This window comes from Aulonocara sp. 'chitande type north' Nkhata Bay, linkage group LG3 (assembly GCF_057382095.1).
Source record: "Aulonocara sp. 'chitande type north' Nkhata Bay isolate Kocher_YH1m ecotype deep benthic linkage group LG3, A_spYH_male_GT1.1, whole genome shotgun sequence".
Classification (NCBI taxonomy): Eukaryota; Metazoa; Chordata; class Actinopteri; order Cichliformes; family Cichlidae; genus Aulonocara; species Aulonocara sp. 'chitande type north' Nkhata Bay.
The window spans coordinates 20238982-20255749 of record NC_141346.1 but is presented as its reverse complement, the minus strand read 5'-3'; the positions used below and the strand labels follow the sequence as shown (position 1 = coordinate 20255749).

General features: G+C 39.8%; 1 protein-coding gene across 1 annotated transcript; it reads left to right on the top strand.

The window, feature by feature from the left end:
- Positions 1–1042: 1042 nt before the first annotated feature.
- Positions 1043–16157, top strand: LOC147334434 (alpha-tectorin-like). The gene is made up of 19 exons (XM_086272381.1): positions 1043–1190; positions 1731–1806; positions 5289–5380; positions 5669–5893; positions 6562–6636; positions 6785–6890; positions 7017–7146; positions 7280–7517; positions 7739–7889; positions 8017–8104; positions 8211–8273; positions 8461–8660; positions 10148–10279; positions 10373–10560; positions 10721–10872; positions 12323–12568; positions 12682–12844; positions 14556–14648; positions 16000–16157. The coding sequence occupies exons 2-18, from the start codon at positions 1761–1763 to the stop codon at positions 14646–14648; spliced, it is 2388 nt and encodes a 795-aa protein (XP_086128507.1). The 5' UTR covers positions 1043–1190; positions 1731–1760; the 3' UTR covers positions 16000–16157.
- The last annotated feature ends 611 nt before the right edge of the window (positions 16158–16768 follow it).

Sequence of the window (16768 nt, the reverse complement as noted above, 5' to 3'; positions counted from 1 at the left end):
GCTTAATCAGTCTCTCTGTAGCTACTCAGAGTTGTGTTGCTGGCATATGCGACGTGCTTCTGACAAAAATTGATTAGTGTATTAATCTTTTGTTTATCTGTCAGCACAAGGAGTGAACTAAAGGAATTTTTGTTTGATACGATATCTCTGGCCTCAAACGTTCCAGCCTTGGGACTCTCCTCCATCTCTGCCATCTCTGTATCTTGGTGGCCTTGACGACTTTCTTGCCCGTGTGCACTTGTGTTTGCAGCCACGTGGTGATTAGAAAGCTGAGATTACGAACGGGACCGGGACAAGATGTTGGTCACTAGAAAAATCTCAGCAATCAAAATTCATAAGGAATTATGTCTAATTTTATTCCATTTAAGAAGACATAAATGTTATATGCTGAAAGGTTTCTAAAAACACCTGAAGCTCTCGGGGGCTTATTTCAGGTGTCTCTCTGTAAGAGGCTGATTCATCAGTGGGAGGTTCCCATCAGGTAGCTCCTCCAGCCCTCCTCTCTACCCCACTGGTTCCTGGTCCCTAAAAAGGTACAGTCTGAGCAGAAGCAGATGTAGATTAAAGTTGTTGTAATATGATGGCATTAACAGGACTCTAACAGTGTGAATACACAGTCATCCCAAAGATGAGGTGCAGTGAGGGTGACACGAAAACTTTCAGCACAAGGAGTGAACTAAAGGAATTTTTGTTTGATACGATATCTCTGGCCTCAAACGTTCCAGCCTTGGGACTCTCCTCCATCTCTGCCGTCTCTGTATCTTGGTGGCCTTGACGACTTTCTTGCCCGTGTGCACTTGTGTTTGCAGCCACGTGGTGATTAGAAAGCTGAGATTACGAACGGGACCGGGACAAGATGTTGGTCACTAGAAAAATCTCAGCAATCAAAATTCATAAGGAATTATTTCTAATTTTATTCCATTTAAGAAGACATAAATGTTATATGCTGAAAGGTTTCAAAAAACACCTGAAGCTCTCGGGGGCTTATTTCAGGTGTCTCTCTGTAAGAGGCTGATTCATCAGTGGGAGGTTCCCATCAGGTAGCTCCTCCAGCCCTCCTCTCTACCTGGGTGTGGACAGCAGGAAGGATCCAAATAAAGAGAGACGGACGGCTCACAGAGACACCATCACCAGACAGCCTCCTTAGCAGCAGCCTCCACCCTCCTCATCCTCCAACAGAGCTCCAGAAGGTAAGACGAGCTGCACGAGTAGAACAATAAAGAGTCACTGACGGGCATCTCTGTGGCTTTAACAGGATAAATAACAGACAGACGAAGGAGTGGGCAAAACTCGCACACTGACTTTTAGAACTTTTAAATGCCGAGTCCTCCTTTTAAAGGATAAATTCAGGGTTTTCTTTGTTTTTTTTGCTCATGATACGCATTCCTCCAGTCTTTTATTCATATTGTTATGTTTCTCTTCTTTGAAGTTTGGTGTTTAATGAGAAAATAAACTTAGATTCAGAGAGGAAATGTGCCAAGTGTTGGTGCAAGGAGACAAATTTCACTGACAGCTGAAGGAGCATGGAGATGTTTAACTCGCACAGTGATGATTGTTCAGTTAGTCTGTTTCTGTGACATCTTCAGAGTCATAATTTCAAACATTCTGCATGCTGGGATTTTCCTAACCTTACAGATGATGTACAGTAATAACTCCAAGTGTTACCATTTGATGTTTGTGCTACTTTCTGTCCAATCACAGACGTCCAACTGTGTTTTTTTTTCTTTCAGGTCTTTGTCAGGCGATTGGTTCCCTCCAACATGCTGTGCCCACTGCTCTTCCTGTCTGCATTCATTGTACTGGCAGGTAAGCATGCACCGCAGCTACTTTAAAAGTATCCTTACTAGACTTGAGTATTTGGTGATTAGTATTCAGGAACTGATAATCAGAGACTGAGGAACAAAGACCAAATGACCTGAAGTGAGGAGGGACAGTGAAGGCCATTTGAAGTGCTGATAATCTGACAAACATGGACAGATTTTCCTGGGATCCTTGCTTTCATATCTTTATTTTAGAATAAACAATCATACAAACAAACAAGCATTTTTAAAGAGTTCAAGGGATGTAGATCTCTGTCATCTGCCCATCCATCAATCTGATGGTTCATTAATTACATTCAACACGACTCCCTGAACTCTTTCAAACCCCCTGTCTTGTCTTTTAGTTTCTATGTTTTTCTCGTGGAAGGTTTGGCGCGTTTGACAATGCTATGGTCTTTTTTGCATTGAAAACACTGAGCTTTACTAACATTTTGCTCACATTTAACATGTTTGTGTCCTTAAAGGTCCAAACACAGTAAATATAGTTTTGGGTCTATGTGGAAGAAATTATTTCCTGTTTTCTGTTCACATTCAATTTAACTCACTCATCTTAAACTTTTCACGTAATAACTGAACATTTCAAGTCCTGTTTTATGTTAATATTGAGTTATTTTCGTGGCATTTTGAACTAATAAGACTCAGACAAATTATAACCCCTAGTCCTGATCCTAAACTTGAGTTACTAAATTGAAATTTAAAGACAATAAACCAAAAGTGTAACTTGCAGTTAACTGACAGCATTTTTTTCAGTGGCAGAAACAAGCTTCCATATTTACTGGATGCAGGAAGATAAAACTGTACCATGGGGAAAATATGGATCGCTACACACAAAAATAGCAGTGTGTGTGTGAAGAGAAAGGCACTGTAGAGAAATATATAGTACTAAAAGTTTATACTTCAAGCACTTCAGTTAGTAAAACTGAAAAATGTTTAACAAGGTCACCAATACAAATATCTGCTCTCTTTTAGAATAATATATTAATGCTTATAAAACAGAAAAGATGTGTTAAGATATCTGCAGCCAGCCAGGAGAAAATCAGCAAATAAAGTTGAGAATCTTTTTTTTTTTCTTAACTGATACTCAGAGAAATACAAAAACATTAGATGTCATTGAAAAAGTTTAGACCCTCCTTACCCGCCATCAGACGCGTTACTGTAATCTGATTACTTTTTTCAAGTAACGAGTAAAGTAAGGGATTACTATTGCAAAAACGGTAATTAGATTACCGTTACTTTCCCATATAGGAACGCTGCGTTACTGCCTTACTAAAACCGTGATTTTTTTGCGAGAATGTGTCATGACAGTGACGTAAGCGAGCGCGACGTTGGTGACAACAGCTGTGTGCAGATCAACAATGGATCATATATCGATTGTGGGAGAGAGTATGAGCGTGCAGCGTTTAAAGCGTGGAAGTACTGACCTTACTTTGAGTTTGATTCCATAAAAAGTGACAAAAACATTAGCGTCCATCGTGCGTGGGAAGAAAACTTCTTTTTACAGCAAAAAAAACCCCCTAAACTTCCAAGCAAGCACCGAGTGCGCTACCACGTAATGGGAAACTCACAGAGAAACTCGCAGATTCTTCAACTGACCGCGGCACACCTGCACCAGGGCAAGCATCCGCCTACCCTACTCCTGCTTCACAGGTGAAAATAGAGCAACAGGACCGCTAGTCTTTGACTTTATTTATTTTCTGCTGTGTTTTACTTGCATCTATTTGAAAGACTGAGTGTAAACACAAAAAAATATTTTATTTTATGTGCTGGAATGTGCAGAAAATAGGTTTAAATGTTAAACTAATTTCTTCAAGTCAGAGAATGGTGCATATAATTTAAGTTTTGCTTGATGCATAAAGTTAAAAGATTAAAACTGATAAAACAAGTTTAAAAAAAGAGACTTTTCCATTTGATTACATTTTGTATGATGGATTATGCAGAAAAAGTAGAATTGGGCTGAAAGATCTATCGCTTTATCACCAATTCAGGTTGTAAATCGTGTTTTAAAAAGTAACTAAGTAACTAAGTAATTAATTACTTTTGAAAATAAGTAATCAGTAAAGTAACGGCATTATTTTTTGGGGAGGTAATCAGTAATTAGTTACTGATTACTTTTTTCAAGTAACTTGACCAACACTGCTCGCCATACAGAGGTCCGAGGGATCTCCCAGAAATGGCCAAGCTCATTTCTGGAGAATAGGTGACTGATCTCTTACCCAGTGCAGGTTAGGTTTGCAGTATTAGTTACCATCATGATATGCCCCAGTCACACTTTCACAGGACAGGAAACCCAGCGTAAATAAGATTGAATCCACACTTTTAAGCTTAAATTTCAAAACTTACATTTAACTACTGATTTTATCTACTGTTCTGTTTTTATCTGTTTTGATTTTATATACTGTTTTGTTTGTTTGTTTGTTTGTTTGTTTGTTTGTTTGTTTGTTTGTTTGTTTTATTAGTTTCAGGTTGGCCATTCTTGTATTTTGCTCGTTTGTGTTGTTGTGTTTGCACATCTCTGTTGCTTGTGGGGCTCGCACACAAGAATTTCACTCGCATGTGCTGTGCCAGTGTGCCTGCACATGTGATGTGACAATAAAAAGTGATTTGATTTGATTTGATTTGTTAATTAGTTAGTTAGTTTATTTGCTTGTTTTAATCAATTTTAAATCATGCTTTTTATTTTTTTTTTTGTTTCTAATGTCTCTGTAAAGCACTTTGAATCACCTTGTTGTTGAATTGTGCTATACAAATAAACTTGCCTTGCCTTGCCTTGCCTTGAATCCTGCTTCGTAGTGGACCTCCAGTCTTTGCATTTGGAGTTTTTTCCCTGTCCATATCTGTCTGTTACTGGTTTTTCAGCTTCACCCTGATTATCTGTGAGTCCCTGTCATGTATTTCATACATTTTGTTTTACTTTGTTTTAGCCTCACTGGCACTCTGAATGTTATCAACTCAACATATTCAGATCAAAACAGCTCTCATTCTCTTTTCCAAACACTGCATAGCTGATCTATACGATGCAATATCTGAAGTTACAACATAGTAACCTTTCTGTACTTTAGTGTTTAGGCCTGTCGTGAGAGTACATGTTAATGTACTACCGTAACATAGATAAGACTTCATAAGTCCCCATATATCCATCAACCCTATTTCTTTAGCAAAATAATTTGAATAGTTGTTTTACACCAGCTATGAGACTGATCATGACCTATCCGGCTGTCCATCGCTGCATCGAGTATGCTCTGCTATTACAAATGAGAGTGTAAAGTGAGTAAGTAATAAAAAAGTTAAGTCTACTATACCCATCCATATAAGTTCCCCAAGTTTAACTTGTAATCTACCCTCCTTTTCCAAGATTTTGGCAACTTGTACGAATACTTTGTTTCTACAAATGCGTGAATGTGAACCTTTGTTTGTCCTAACAGCTAACAAGCTGCAGCTCACACCTCTCACGTGTGTCTGTGTCTTCAGGTGCTCAGCAACAGTCAGTCACTCAGCCTTCAGTGGTGGACATCAGCTCATGTCCCATCACATATTATGGACAGAAGTACGAGAAGCTCTATGTGAGTAGTATGAAGCCTGATGTTTTAGCAGAGCTTTATGTGTTGTTGCTGTTTAATCTCCACCTGTAGCAGAGATGATGTTTGCAGACTGAGTGAAGAGTTCAGAGATCAGCGTCTTATTAATGTCCTCTGCAGTGATGCTGAGTATGTAACCATCACCTGATGCAGCTTCCTGAAGAAGAGCGAGAGCTCTGACTGAAACCTGAGCACCAACAGTTCAGCTGTACATGACAGAAAAACCCACAAAATATTTTGCTATTTGATTTGTTGTGTCTCTGATTTTTACAGGTGACCTTCACAAGACGAGACATTGTGATGTGTTTTGACAAGTTTTACGACCCTAGGAATGAAGGCGACTGCATCGTGGGGAACTCACCTGACAAAAGGAGAGCAGCTTTTAATATAGTTCAAGCAGAGTCTGTTCTTGAACGTTGGGTTAAAAATAAAACACAAACAATTCAGAACAGTTTGAGATGCAGTGTGCAAATAACCATGCAGATCAGCAGTTCAAAGGTGAGTCCTGCTCTGCATCACAAAGCCTGAAGGGTGTGCCTAAAATGAATAGTTTCAATCAACACTGAAAACAAACATAAAATGAAAAATGTTTTTTTTATTTTTTAAAGGGACATTGTAGACTAATTAACATGAGTATGTCAGATGCAGCCGTACAGGCTAGTTTTCACCTGAAGGGTGAAGGAAAACCAAAGATGCAAAGGCATCTAAGCGTAGACAGGAGACAGGACCAACGCATGTGAATGGTAAAAGTAATGCATAATCATAACCAAACAAACTAAACATCAAAAGCAACTATTAAAGATTGAAAACAGAAGCACTTTAAGACAATACAGACCATGAAAACAGAGACTTGCATGGATACCACTTCAGTATATGACAACATGTTGGATTATGATCGTGTTTGTTTAAAAATCACTTTTTCTGCTATTTTTGTTGCTAGCAGAAGGATTGGTCTGATGATTGGTTATATAATCACCTGATTTAAAAACATGTGTGATGACTGTAGTTTTTATAGCATATGGAAACACTCCATTATGAAATTCAAAATGTTTTAGCAATGCAGCTCAACAGGCCCAATGTTAATGTTGTGAACCTGAGCTTTTCTAAACACTTTCAGATGAAACTTCTTCACAGTGACTGAATCTTTCCTGTTAACCTGTTTACAGATTAGCTTACACCTATTCAACTTTGGGACAGAAGCAGCTATGTTTTTGGAAGCAGCTGGCATTGGTTTAGTGGCGGTGAGTCTGTGTGTATATGAACAATAACACTTTGACGTAATATGTTAAATACTTTATATTTAATGCCAACATTTGTGTCTGTTTTCAGCTTGATGTCAGTTCTTTCTGTTCTGTGATTATAACATTAGCTGTGTTTGTTTCTGTTTAGTTCTATACTCAGGTCAGTGATGTCGTAATCAACAAAGTAGAGGTTAATAACATTGTTTACAAGTCTCAAAATCATACCATAGATATCAGTGGATGCAGACACTCAGGTTAGTGAATCTTAAACTCCTACCGTGACTTTGGGATTATGTAATTCTGAAAGATTTGATTGTTACTGTTTTATTTGCACTTACAGTTGGAAAACTGTTGAACTAAAGTGAAGCCTCTCTTCCCAGGTACTGTGTATAAACCTGGTACTGTGGTCAACTCTGACCCACAAATCTGCTCCAGTGTCACCTGTTCTGAGACTGCAACCCTCCAGACCTCTGGTTGTGGTCCATTGGAGCATTGTCAAGGCAACGGCATGTAAATATTTTCTCTTCATATTTTGTTACTAAAAGGTTCTACAGTGAAATAACTTAAGAAATAGAGGGTCCCCTGGGGTAACCTTCTTTGGCAGCAACTCATGGTGATGTTTGTGGTTGGTTGCCTTTGTTAGCTGTGTGTTGGACTCCACCTGCACTGTGACCGGCCCCACTGTCATCGACGTCCACGGCCATATGAACTCCATCCAGGATCGCTGTGCATACTCTCTGTTCTCGACTCCGTCACTCCCAGACTTCCTTGTTCTGGGGAACTTCAGGGACAGACGTCGTAAAGATGTGAGCTTTTTGGACAGTGTGACGCTGCGTGTGGACGGGCATGACATTCACCTGGAACAAGGTGGGAGAGTTCAGGTAAGCGACCTACAGCCACAGTTCATGTGTCAGAGTGGAGTCTGATCCAAAGTCCTCCCTCATCCTCTGCTGTGTCTCCTCGCATCGTTCTTCTCAGGGCTGTTAGAAGCAGTTCTTTCAGAGCTGCTGAACTCAGTGGTTGTTGCTGTGAAATCAGCCTGTTTGTGTGTTTGACATGTTTCACTCAGTGTTTCCTCCACTTTGTCTCTGCTGTGATGCAGCTGGACGACTCCACACTGACCCTCAGCAGCTCACCTCAGTTGGTTCATGGTGTGCAGCTCTCTAAGGACCAAACTGGAGTCACTGCCGAACTCACCAACCTCAACATCTCTGTCTTCTTTGATGGCAACACCGCACAGATCCTCTTAGAAGGTACAGAAAATAAAGTTTAACTCATGTAATGTAAACTGTAAACTGTGCTGTTATTTATTGAGCTGCTGTGTTCCTCCAGTTTGAATATTGATGCTGATCTGACTCATTCTGTCCTGATCCTGTGCAGGACCTGCTGGTTCATCTGTGGAGGGTCTGTGTGGAAACTCCAGCAGGTCTCTGAGTGACCTGAGGCTCTCTGAGTACAGCTCCACCAGGTAAGACCTCATCACAAGCTCAGAGTCCCTCTGACTGCTGCTGCTGATGTTGCAGATATTCTGTTTGTATGAATGAGCCTGAACTTTGTTGTTTGTCGCCCCCTAGCTGTAAGATGCAGTACAGTGAGACTGCTGACAGCACGATCGACTGCAACAGTGTGACTGAACGGTGAGCAGACTGATCCACAAGGCAGGATCTGTTTACCCTTTGACGTAATAAAAAACATGTGTGTTGATCTGTCTTGTAAATTACATGGTACATCACATGTGACTGTAGCATAGATGGAAGATAAACACAACTGATTACAGATTATTATTTTATTGTCTTCAATTTTGTTTCTCTATCTGTGGTACAGCTGTAATCTCCTGAAGGAGGCGCCCTTCTCCTCCTGTAACACTGACATCGACCCAGAGCCCTACATAACCGCCTGCACCGACACTTTGTGTAAATATCCTGCAGTGGACGGACTCAACTGTCAGTTCCTGAAGGCCTACGCCAGAGCCTGCAGTCTACACAACCACGCTCTGGATGGCTGGACATCAAAGACCGGCTGCTGTAAGATGTTAATAAGACCTTAATAAGACGTCAGATTGTCACTGATTTCTAGAATCGATTCAATTCTGATTCGATTCGATTTGATTTGAATCGGGGAAATTTGGCCTCAGACAGTCAGAAATATTATAATTCAGATCATGCATCAGTACATTTCTATATTTTTATATCTATAAAAAGAAAGCTGACACTTGCGAGACTTTATCAAAGGTGTAAGCATCACAGCAGATACCTTTGTGTCAAAGTAACTGAGGATAAAACACAGAAAAACATGAAGGTGATTTTCCTGGCCTGAGATTTTATAAAAATATTCTGTAGTAGATCAAAAACGAAAGAAACCCATTAATCAGCATATGAACATTACCTGATGCTGCTGAAGTGAAGCAGAGCAAAGTTACAGAGGTTTTATTAGAGACACAGCTAAACGTTTTGCAATTTTGCACAATTTTAAAAAGTTTAAATTTGTTCAGTAGCCTATTGAACAGCAGAAATTAGCTTTTCTTTTCGGAAGTAAGTAAAAGGAAAAAAACAGCGGCCAACAGTGCTGTAAACAATGGTAGACTTGTGCGCAAGCGAATAATGAAGAAAACAGATTTTTAGACTGGAAACTTGTTAGCAGAGACGGGTCTTCCAGCAGAATCTGCATGAATATTGAAGATACTTATTATCTAGACGGAGGAATAATCACACGTGGGGCATCGGCTTTCATGGGAACATTCACACCAAAAGGTGACTTTGTTTATTGAACTCTCGCGTATACTCCGCAGCATAACAGGAAGCATCCTTTCAAAATAAAATCACAACAGATGACAATGAGGGCATACCTATTAACTAGCTCAACAAAACTGTTCTTGAAGTAGACTGAGAGAGAGAGAGAGAGAGAGAGAGAGCTGTGCATGAAGTGTGATTGTATCGTGGTGGAAGCAAAACAGCAAAAGTCAGAGGAAATTCACGTCGATGTTTATCAAATGTGAAGCGTAGTTTGCTGCTTCTTTTGCGGCTGGTTCAGTGAAAACCTGCAGCTTCGGAATCTAGCGCAAAAAATACGTACACACAAAGCGTGGACCCGCCGAAACATCAGAATCAGCGAGCTGTCGACTTTCAGCCCCAGTCCGTGCCGTCGGGTGAGAAAGGCAACATCTCACTGATTCTGATCCTGATCCGCGGGTCCGCGCTTTGTGTTTACGTCTTTGTGCAGAATCCATGTACCTGCTCTCATTTACTGTTTTAGCTGTTTGGTGGTTGTTGAAATTTTGTGAGGTTTAACCTGAGATTCTGGCTTTTCGGGCAAATTAAAATTTAGATTAAAAAATCGATTCAGGATTTTAATGAATCGATATCACGTTATCCAAGCTAGAATCGATTTTAATCGATAAATCACTAATCAAAACCCACCCCTATTAATAAGCTCTCCTTTGTTAAAGAACTGAACTGTGGATTTTTAGAGCTCCCATGTTTTCAGGATAATAGATCAGTGTGTTCCTCTGTAGCCTCTGAGGCCTTCTGTCAGGACAGGACCTGCAGCGATCACGAGTTCTGTGGTGAGAAGACGGTCAGTGGTGACACTCGCTGCTTCTGTCGGGCCATTTTTGCCTCCAAGTACCAAGCAAACAACTCTTTGGGTACGACAGCTGTGACATCACCATGACAACAGGGCTGAATAATGTAGGAAAGCTTCTAACTGTGATTTTTCTGACTGATATTGTGACGTTCAGGTGATGCAACAGTCTGCAAGGAGAACTCTGCTTCACTAACTCTGGTCGGTTGTCTCCTGGAGGACAAAGACATCAATTACTCTGCTTTACAGCTCAACGACCCGACCTGCAGGGGTCGGGTGGACAAGCTCACCCACATGGTGACCTTCAGCTTCAACAGCAGCAAGAGATGTGGGACGGTGGTCACGGTGGGTTTCATCTCCTGCTGTTTAAGCTTTGATCTCTGTGAATTCTAAAATTTTTGGTCATCTGAAGTTTATACCAGTCAGTCAACATCTTAAACAGTATCAGATGTTAAAGATGAAACAATGAAGAACTTGCTTAGTATCTGATTATGTGACCCTGCAGACCAACAACAGCTACATCATCTATAAGAACACCATCAGGAGCCAGAATTACTCTTCTGACGTCATCACTCGCAAAGACCAAGTCCAGATCGACTTCTCCTGTGTTTACAGTCAGCCAAGCATCCACACTGCAACCTTCAGAATCAGAGACTGGTTTGTAGTGGCTGCTAGGTATTGTTTGAATATTTGTTAAAATGTGGGCATTGCTAACAGTGCAAGTATTTTAAGATGTTGGGATTAGGGCTGCTCGATTATGGCAAAAATGATAATCACGATTATTTTCACTGAAATTGAGATCTCGATTATTTGACGATATTTATTTAACCCTTACGACCTACTATAGAACCAAGTCCGCCAGAGCTTATATTATTTTTTTACATGTTGTAGTGCCATTTGTGGGAGCATTTCAAGTTGCTATACAACTATTATAGCCCATATTTTAATAATATGTATGCATTAAGTCCATAGTAACTACATTAATTGCAAAAAAGTGCAATAAACTACAAAAAAATTGAAAATAATTTTTGTTTTTTTTACATATATTTCTACTTGGAGAAATTTAAGAGGTTTATCCCTCAAAACTTTAAATACAAAAAGTTGCAAAAAATAGTTTACAACAACAGGAAATTTATTTTGAGTGTCTTCATAGTTTTATTTTGGAGATACACCAATTTTTATATACTGCAGGAAAAACGAAAAAACAATCCTATGATGCAAATTTGCAAAGAAAACAGCATGTGCATGAAAATAAACTATTTCCAGCAGTGCAATTCGAGTTCTAAGCATCCCAGAAACTATTCAGAAAAGTCAAACATGACTTATAAAAACACCAGTGTAGGCTTTTAAGGCCTACAAGTAAAAAAAACTACATTTCCGCGAAAATGACGTCATTTCCGGTTTCGGGCAGGAAATGGCGGACATGCGATAGTTCACGCTGACGTCTGTTTCACTGTGGGAAGTGTTACGAACAGCTGATCGGATCGGCAAAGCGTGTTTCTGGAATATTATGTTTTTGTTCCTGCAAGAGCTTTTTATGCAATTTTTGCAAAGCTTTATGTGGAAGGAAACCGTGACCGAGGACAAGCTGATGGCATAAGATGTAAGTACAACTCCTCCGGTTTCATATGCAAAACAAATTATTGCGCTAGCTTACACGGCTCAGGGTTCTTCAGGGATTTAAAAATAGTTACACAAAACGGAGCATGCTGCTCTGACCGGATTTAAAGGGTTAACAATGACTTTAAAAAATAATATAAAATAGTGTGCAACACCAATGAAGTTTGTTCTTTTTTTTTTTTACCTCTCTTTTCAACCAACGGCAGTCACTCTCCTCTCCAAATAACTTCTGCTTAGCTTTCCGAGCTTCCCTCGTGTCCTCTTAATCAGCGGTCTCCACCCTTTTTTGCGCCACGGACCGGTTTATGCCCGACAATATTTTCACGGACCGGCCTTTAAGGGTAAATGAGGGAGGGGCTAATAATCGGCTCAGTCACTTTTAATGATCGTTGAAAGCCCAGATCGTAATCGTGATTAAAATTCGATTAATTGAGCAGCCCTAGTTGGGATTGTTGTTAACAACAGTGTAAATGTGTGCATTCTGCAGGTCCGTTGCACAGCGCATCACATCTGGAGCTTGGAATTACACTCTGACTATCAAGGCCTACGCTGATGCCGGCCGCACACAACTTGTGGAGTGGAACAGTGAATTGCAGTTGAACGAGAAAATCTGGATGGTGTTGAAGACCGATGGCTTGGATGGAAGCATGGTCAGTGTGGTGACCGACTCCTGCTGGGCAACTGACAAGGCATCACCCACCAGCAGTCCAAGACATGATCTGATCATTAACGGGTGAGAGAAACTCAGAGGTGGTGGTTGCTCGCTGCTGCTCAGAGATTAATTCAACTCCTTTTGATCACTATTATGGACTCCTGAACAAAGTTTATTTTCCTGCTTATGATCAGCTGTGCAAACCCTGCTGACCCGACGGTGCAGGTGGAGGAAAACGGACTGGCAACCTCCACTTACTTCTCCTTCAACATGTTCCGGTTCACTGGGGGCTCTAGTGACATCTTCCTTCACTGCCAACTCCACCTGTGTCCCAAACAGGGGAACAACTGCATCCCGGTACGCAAATGTTCATAGAAAGATATACCAAATCTGGCCATCTTTTCTGATTTCATGAGACATTGCTCTGCACATAGACATTTCTCTTCAGTGTGCAAATGTTCAAGCACTGAAGCGCATTATTTACTGTTCCTTATCCATAGTGTCTTTTGCTATTGATGTCCAAATAGCTTCTAGATGTCCACAGAGAATTGGTTTGCATAAAACGAGCTGTCTTTGAATACATTAAATCTCAAATCTGCTCAACAGAACTGAAGTCTGACCTTTCGCTTCGCCATTTCATCAGGTCCAGAACTTCACATTCTTTTTTCTTGGTCAAATAGTGTCTGCACAGCTTTGACTTATGATTGGGGTCAATGTCTTGTTGGTATATGAACCCACGACTAATCAGCTCCGGTCCAGAAGAGACTCCATAATGCACTAAAATGTTGTGGTAGACTTTCTTGTCCATGACACCATAGATTTTTTTTTCCTAATTTGCCCGAGCTGTTAGATATGGGTGCAGTGCATCAAGCATTAACCCTTTAAAGGCGGTCGGAGCAGCAACGCTCCGTTTTGCGTAACTATTTTTAAATCCCTGTAGAACCGGAACCATGTAAGCTAGCACAATAATTTTGTTTTGCATATGAAACCGGAGGGGTTGTACTTACATCTTATGCCATCAGCTTGTGCTAGGTCACGGTTTCCTTCCACATATAGCTTTGCAAAAATTGCATAAAAAGTGCTTGCAGGAACAAAAATGTAATATTCCAGAAACACACTTTGCCAATCCGATCAGCTGTTCGTAACACTTCCTACATTGAAATAGACGTCAGCGCGAACGATCGCATGTCCGCCATTACCTGCCCGAAACCGGAAGTGACGTCATTTTCGCGGAAAATGTAGTTTTTTTACTTGTAGGCCTTAAAAGCCTATACTGGTGTTTTTAAAAGTCATGTTTGACTTTATGCTTTTCTGAATAGTTTCTGTGATGCTTAGAACTCAAATTGCGCTGCTTTAAATAGTTTATTTTGATGCACATGCTGTTTTCTTTGCAAATTTGCATTATAGGATTGTTTTTCAATTTTTCTGCAGTATATAAAAATTGGTGTATCTCAGAAATAAAACTATGAAGACACTCAAATTAAATTTCCTGTGGTTGTAAACTATTTTTTGCAACTTTTTTGTATTTAAAGTTTTGAGGGATAAACCTCTTAAATTTCTCCAAGTAGAAATATATGTAAAAAAACAAAACAAAAACGATGTTCAATTTTTCTGTAGTTTATTGCACTTTTTTGCAATTTATGTGGTTAATATGGATTTAATGCATAAATATTATTAAAATTTGGGCTATAACAGTTGTATTGATGTATAGCAACTTGAAATGCTCCCAAAAATGGCACTACAGCATGTAAAAATATAAAGTAAGCTTTGGCGGCCTTGGTTCTATGGTAGGTCTTAAAGGGTTAAAAGGTTCTTCAGCTTTTGAAAATGCTGTTTCTGATGCTGTTCATTGTTATCACCGGAATTCATCATTTTTAAAAGATGAATCGACCCATATATAATAGATGCTGATCGACTTTCAGAGACTACTATCATCAGATTCAATAAAAATGTTATAATTGGAGGGTTTTGACACAAAAGATGAAATGTTTGCTGTCAGTGGCTTCAGTCCTAAATGAATGGATCACTCTTGGTTTTGTAAAGCCTGGACTTTGTCTTTAACTTCCAGACGTGTAACACACCTGCTCGGGTACGCAGATCTGCCAGTTTGACATATGAACCTGAAGCTCCAGCCTTCATCAGCGTGTCCTGGACTTATTAGGTAAGGTACAATCGGCTTTTGTGATTTACCATCATATATGTTATGTGGTGATTGCTGAAGAGAACAGTGAAGTTTAAGTAAGAAATTCAGAAAGAGGAAAAATGCCTGAGGAAACCTCACTGGTGGAGGTGGAAAGAGACATTACAGATATGTTAGCAATTTTTACTGGAGTTAAGTTTTCTGCCCACCTAAACTGATGGGTTTGTATTTCCAACTTTGCCTGATAAGCTGTTGAGTGAATAAAATGTCCTAGTTTATACAGTGGTTCAAAAAGGTGTTTCCCCCCTTCCTGATTTGCTATTTCCTTTGTAGATTTGTCACACTTAAATGTTTCAGATCATCAAAAGAATTTAAATTTAAAATTTTAAGAGGAAAAAACCTACATGGCCCTGTGTGAAAAAGTGATCGCTCCCTTAAACCTTATAACTGGTCGGGCCAAACTTAGCAACAACAGCTGAAACGAAGCGTTTACCATAAATGGCAGTCTGTCTTGTACAGTGCTGTGAATGAATTTCGGCCCGCTCATTTTTGCAGAATTGTTGTAATTTAGCCACATTGGAGGATTTTCAAGCCTAAACCACCTTTTTGAGGTCATGCTACAGCATCTCAATCAGATTCAGGTCAGGAATTTGACTTTGGCCACTCCAAAGTTTTCATTTTGTTTTTCTTAAGCCATTGAGGTGGACTTGCTGTTGTGCTTTGGATGATTGTCCTCCTGCAGAACCCAAGTGGGAATATACGGCCATCTGTTCGTGATCTCAGCTTGAGGTCAAGAATCGTTCTTTTGTGACCTCCTGGATGAGTTGCTGATGCACTCTTGCAGTAATTTTGGTAGGCTGGCCTGTGAAAGTTCATCACTGTTCGAGGTTTTGTCCATATGTGGATAATGGCTCTCACCGTGGTTCACTGAAGTCCCAAAACCTTACAAATGGCCTTCTAACCCTTTCCAGACTGAGAGATGTCACCTACTTTGTTTATCAGCTGTTTCTTTGGATCGTGGTATGTTGTTTTGCTTTTTGAGATCTCTTAGCTTGCTTCAGTTTGTTAGAAAATTTCTATTTAATTACAAATACTTTTTCATACAGGGCCATGTTATCTTTGTCTAATATTTAAATTTGTTTGATGATCTGAAACACTTAAGAGTGACAAATACACAAAAAATAGGAAATTAGGAAGGGGGCAAACACTTTTTCACACCACTGTACGTCACCTGACAGTCCAGCATCAGGGCAGAGGTCATCCTCAAACACAGATGATTCCAACAGAAGAACTGGGATATGATTTGTGAAAAGGAGCCAAGGTCTGTGACAGAAAGAACAGCAGTCACAGTTTACTCTGGTTGTCTTCTCAGGTGGTTTCCACGGTGACTTTGATGGACTGACTGACCAACCGAGTGCTGACCTAATGTGACAGTGTTCGCAGAGACAAGAGACATGCTGCTTTTATCCATCTCCTTTATACTTGTACTATTTCTGCTAAAGGATGGAAAAATAAAGCGTGTGGTAACCAGTCTGTGTTTTTCCAGAATTTCATTACTTCTACTTTTTGGCTCTGAAACTGTTCAGCTTGAACTCCAGTCTTTTCAGCTTTAATGAATATTTCCTGCAATACATTCAGAGGCTTTGAAAAGCTGACGGGCTTAGAAAAATGAAAAGATGTGCACTAATATTAGTGTTACAGACACCACCCATTCATTCCACATTTAAACATACAGTTGTGGTCAGATGTTTATACACACTCATCATGAATGTCATGGTAATTTGGTTTTTTTAAATAAGTTATTGGAACTGGCCTTTTTCGATGGTGGAATGATGGTATAGCATACATCTTTAATTACTTTAAAAAATAAGAGCTGGGTGCTCAAGTTTGAATTTATTTGGAATTTTCTCTAATTCACACAGGGTCGAAAACTATGCATAAAGACTTAAATATATACTTACATCCTCACTAGTATTTGGTTAAATGTCTCAGAAGGTTTGACCTCAACCAAACACTTTTGGTATCCATCAACAAGCTTCTGGCATAATTCAGGCTGGATAACTGACCATTCATCATGGCAGAATTGGTAGAGTTTATTTCAATTGGTTAGTTTCCTCGCAAAGACCTGGCTTAGCTAATGT